Genomic DNA, 4174 nt, shown 5'->3' with positions numbered 1-4174 from the left:
GAGGTTTCAGTCTGCAGAAATCCAGGAAGATCACTCCTCTCCGTGTAACAGAAAACTGTTAACTGCATCACTGACCATTTCAGGATTTAGGTGAAGCTAGTCTTAATCTATTTAACAAAAACCAGAAGTCACAGTTAACTAAATTACACAGTTATATAAAATGCTGGATGATTTTATCTTTTAAACTCCTCTTCTGGAAAATAATTTAAAAAGTAAGAATGAATACTACAGACATCAAAGATGACATGAAACTTCTGGTTTTGTCCCAAGATCAGCAATAATTTCTGAAGAGCAAAGCACTGAAATGATGCATCAACTGGAATGAAAATTTCCACTTCAAAGGTCTGATACATCTGAAAAAAATAAATACCATAATCTGTAAAAAAAAACGGCATATTTTATAATTTTTAAAACTTCTCGTAAGGTGTTTACAAATTGGAGGATACAAACAAAAGAACTAGTCCAAAGTATTCCCTGAAAACTATAAATTATTTGCTACAGTTTCTTTAATGGAGATTGCAGGAGTAGGTCCCACATGAGTCCATATATAGCCCTTCTCTGGCCTTGTAGGAACAGTAGGGAAGGGAGATGATCGAGATTTGAAATATTCTGAAGGTGCATGACAAACAAATTCTAAATATTCCATTTTCCTTGGGAGATCTTCTTCTGGTCCTAGAAAAAAAAAATCAAAGACATAACTTAGAGACATAAAACTAAGTATGTTGAATAAAAATATGCCACAACAGCCAACATTCCCTTACAGAACTTGCCTTTGCAATCCATGACTTTCCTCCTGTTTTAGGCAATACACCTCTACCTTTAATTTTGCCGGGCTGATCTTCCCCCCCCATCCCATTTGAAGCATTCTGGTATTTGAGTGGAGTATTGTAGTTAATATATATAAAATAAATTCTATTTGTGTCCTGCCTGTTAGAAGGACTTTTCTGAATTACTAATTTTATCATCAATAGCAGAACAGTCTCTATGCCAGTGCTATGTATTTTGAATACCCAGGATAAAGATCAAGTAATTCAGGTCACTTTAAAAGAAGCAACTTGGACTAGTATATCAGAATCAAAGTTACTATGGTTTAAACATAGTAATAATAGTATAATCAATAGTAATAACAGTAATAATAATAAATAATAATAGTAATATAATAGTAAATAATAATAATAATAGTAATCAATAATTTGATCCTTAAAGTGCACAACTGTAATTCTACCCACAAACAGTCAGATAATCACACACTGCAATAGTGGTAATCATATTATATACACAAGATAAATAAAAAGTCTTATTACAGTAAATTAGATGTTTACAAGATTAGAGTCTAAAATGTGGAACTTGCATAAAATACCTTGAGAAGCTAAAATGTTGATTTAAAAAATACAACTCTGCATTAGCATAGGCACATCCAAGTAGTTGCATGAAGTGAAGGCTTACAGATTACCTATGATGTAGGATGCTGGGTCAAAACAGTCTTTGGGGCTGGCTTGTGTAGGAATGAGCCAGGTTAGTGCAGCACTCTTTTCACAGTATTGGTCCTGAATAAACCCACGGATCTGAGCATAGTATGTTCTTCCATCCTGCTCATCAACCACTGAAACAACATCTCCAATTTGGTAGTATACACCCTAGAAGACATACAAATGACACTGAAATCAAACAACCTGATTTTTGTCAGCTTCACATCCTGATTCATGTATTAAGTAGCAGTACTCTAAATTACCCTGATTTATGCCACTCTTGAAAGGCAGCTTCAATTTAGCCACATGCTAAAGAATGGTAGCACAAGAAAGAAAGGTAGTTGTTTTTAAAACATATAAAAAGAATACAAACAATCCCAAACAAGCTTATTCACAACACTGCAAAGTATCAAAGTAGCAACATTCTACATAATGAGAACAGAAATTTTGACATAGTTCTTAGGAATTTCTGATAAAAACAGACACACAAGACAGTAATTCTTTTCTGAACTGGTCAAAAGCAAACAAGAGATTCATCTGGAATGCCAGGCATGAAGCATCAGGTCCCTGGAGAGTATATGGAATCTCACACCACCACTGGCTGTGCAGTCTCCCACTGCCTATTCTGAATTTTTTGGGGAGGAAGAGGGGAAAAAAACATTCTGTTTGCTTATACTGCTGGGAAACAAAAGCAAATTAGAGAGCTTTAGAATACCAACACCTTGGCATGCTGGTAAAGCTGCTCTCAAGCATGAACGTGAGAAGGCTCCTTCTTCCTTCACTGCAAGTGCCAACAGATCTTGTTCCCAGGGTGTCTGAGACTGCACCAGCTCTCAAATGGGAGCCAGCTGAGATACTGGGGCACTGCAACCCCGCCTCTATGGGAAATACGTTCTGCACCTAAGACAGGAAATATCACACAAATCTAAATAATCGTCTCTAGTCACCTGACCTCTGCACAGTGCAAGTTAAGTTTAAAAATGCTGAAAAACCTGGGAAAATGGCAACTATTTAAGCTTAGGTAAACTACCTTGCAAGACTTAATGGCAATAACTACAGCAAACCAAAATCCTACACAACTGTTAGGCAAGGAAGAACAGTTTCTGTGACTATATCTCTAGTGCTTTCACTAGAGATATAGTCTTTCACTTTCACCATGATAATTCCTGACTTTGGAAACATAAACAGGATAATAATTTTTGCAAATAGATTTGCATAAACCATACCTTATAAAAGATTGATTCTGCTGTAATTATAGTGGATACAGACTCAGGAGCCTTGATTGGCTAAGAAAAGAATACAGAAATAGAAAATCAAAAGCATTAAAACAAATAAACCGTAAAGTTCCAGAAATTGATTTTCCTTTTAGATAACATACAGATACATCTTCTAAGAAAACTAGCAAACACTTCTACTTTAAAGCTCAAAGCAACAGAGCTAACGTTTCCATCTCCAGGATTTATGTGGAGAAGCGAGTGCTGAACTCCCTGACCGGTTTCTCTTTCCGCTGCTCCCGCGGGCTCCGTGTCCGCCCCAGCCTGGGGCAGGCTCCCGACCCACCCGCGGCCCCGCCTTACGTTTTTTAGTTTGAAGATGTGCCGCCTGCCCTTGCCCTTCGTGGAAACCTTCTTCTCCGCGGCGGGCGCAGACTTGTACTTGGTGTTCCTGAGCCGGGCGGAGCGGCGGTGGATCTCCTGCTTGCTCTGCGGGGAACAGCGGGATGAACACGAGGGGGACGGCCCGAGCACCCCGGCCGCAGCCCCGCCCAGCGCCGCCAGCTCCGCCACCCTCGCCCTCGGCCCCCTCACCTGCTTCCCGCTGCTGCCGCCGCCGCCGCCGCCGCCGCCGCCGTTGCTGTGCTGGGCGGCGGCCGCCGAGGTGGTGGCGAAGGCGGCGGAGGGCGGCGGCGCCGAGCGGGCCGTGCAGTTGTTGCACAGGATCTCACCCTGCCCGCCCTTCTTCCACATGGAAGAGGACGTGCTGCGGCACACGCTGCAGGTGGGCTTCAGCCCCAGCGGCATCCTGAGGCCGGTGCGGGGCCCGCGGGCCCGACAGCGAGCGGAGGGAGCGCGGCGCCGGCCCCTTCCCGGCGGCGGCGGATGTGGTGCGGCGGGCCGGGAGCGGCGGGGCCGGGAGCGGCGGGGCCGGGCCTGCCCTCTGCTGGCGGCGGCCGAGCCCCGGCCCCGGGGACCAGCGGAGCCCGGCCCGCTCGGGGGCTGCTCCCGCCTCGGCCGGAGCCGCGGCACGGAGAGCGCCGTCCTGTCTGTCCCGGCGAGGACCTGCAGCTAGGCCTGGTCAGCCTGGAGAAGGTCGTGTGGAGACCTCGCAGCTCCTTCCGTGTCTGAAGGGAACGTCCAGGGAAGGCAGAGGGACTCTGCCAGGAACAGCAGTGACAGAACAGCACAGGGGAGAATGGGTACAGATTGAAAGACGGAGCATTTAGATTAGATATTAGGAAGAAATTCTCTACTGTGCATGTGGTGACATACTGAAACGGGTTGCCCAGGGAGGCTGTGGATCCCTCAACCATGGCAGTGTTCAAAACTGTGCTGGGTAAGACCTTTGCTGTGTAAGACCTGGTCTAGTGGGGGGTGTCCCTGCTCATGGCAGGGGGGCTGCCACTAGATGGTCTTTAAGGTAGCTTCCAACCCTTAACATTGTGCAGCAGAAGCCATCTCTGATGCTGTTGCTGTTTGCAGGGGATG

At 45.2% G+C, this 4174-nt stretch overlaps 1 protein-coding gene across 1 annotated transcript; it reads right to left on the bottom strand.

Moving 5' to 3' along the window:
* Window positions 1-241: 241 nt before the first annotated feature.
* GATAD1 (GATA zinc finger domain containing 1) lies at window positions 242-3566 on the bottom strand. Its single transcript, XM_012571495.5, has 5 exons — window positions 3278-3566; window positions 3047-3172; window positions 2696-2755; window positions 1454-1637; window positions 242-672 (listed from the first exon to the last, which is right to left on the bottom strand). The coding sequence occupies exons 1-5, from the start codon at window positions 3488-3490 to the stop codon at window positions 482-484; spliced, it is 774 nt and encodes a 257-aa protein (XP_012426949.4). The 5' UTR covers window positions 3491-3566; the 3' UTR covers window positions 242-481.
* Between the last annotated feature and the right edge of the window lie 608 nt (window positions 3567-4174).

The sequence above is a fragment of the Taeniopygia guttata genome, chromosome 2 (genome assembly GCF_048771995.1).
Source record: "Taeniopygia guttata chromosome 2, bTaeGut7.mat, whole genome shotgun sequence".
NCBI classification, from domain to species: Eukaryota; Metazoa; Chordata; class Aves; order Passeriformes; family Estrildidae; genus Taeniopygia; species Taeniopygia guttata.
Note: the sequence above shows the minus strand (reverse complement) of the source record. Positions and strands in the feature narration are given on the sequence as shown.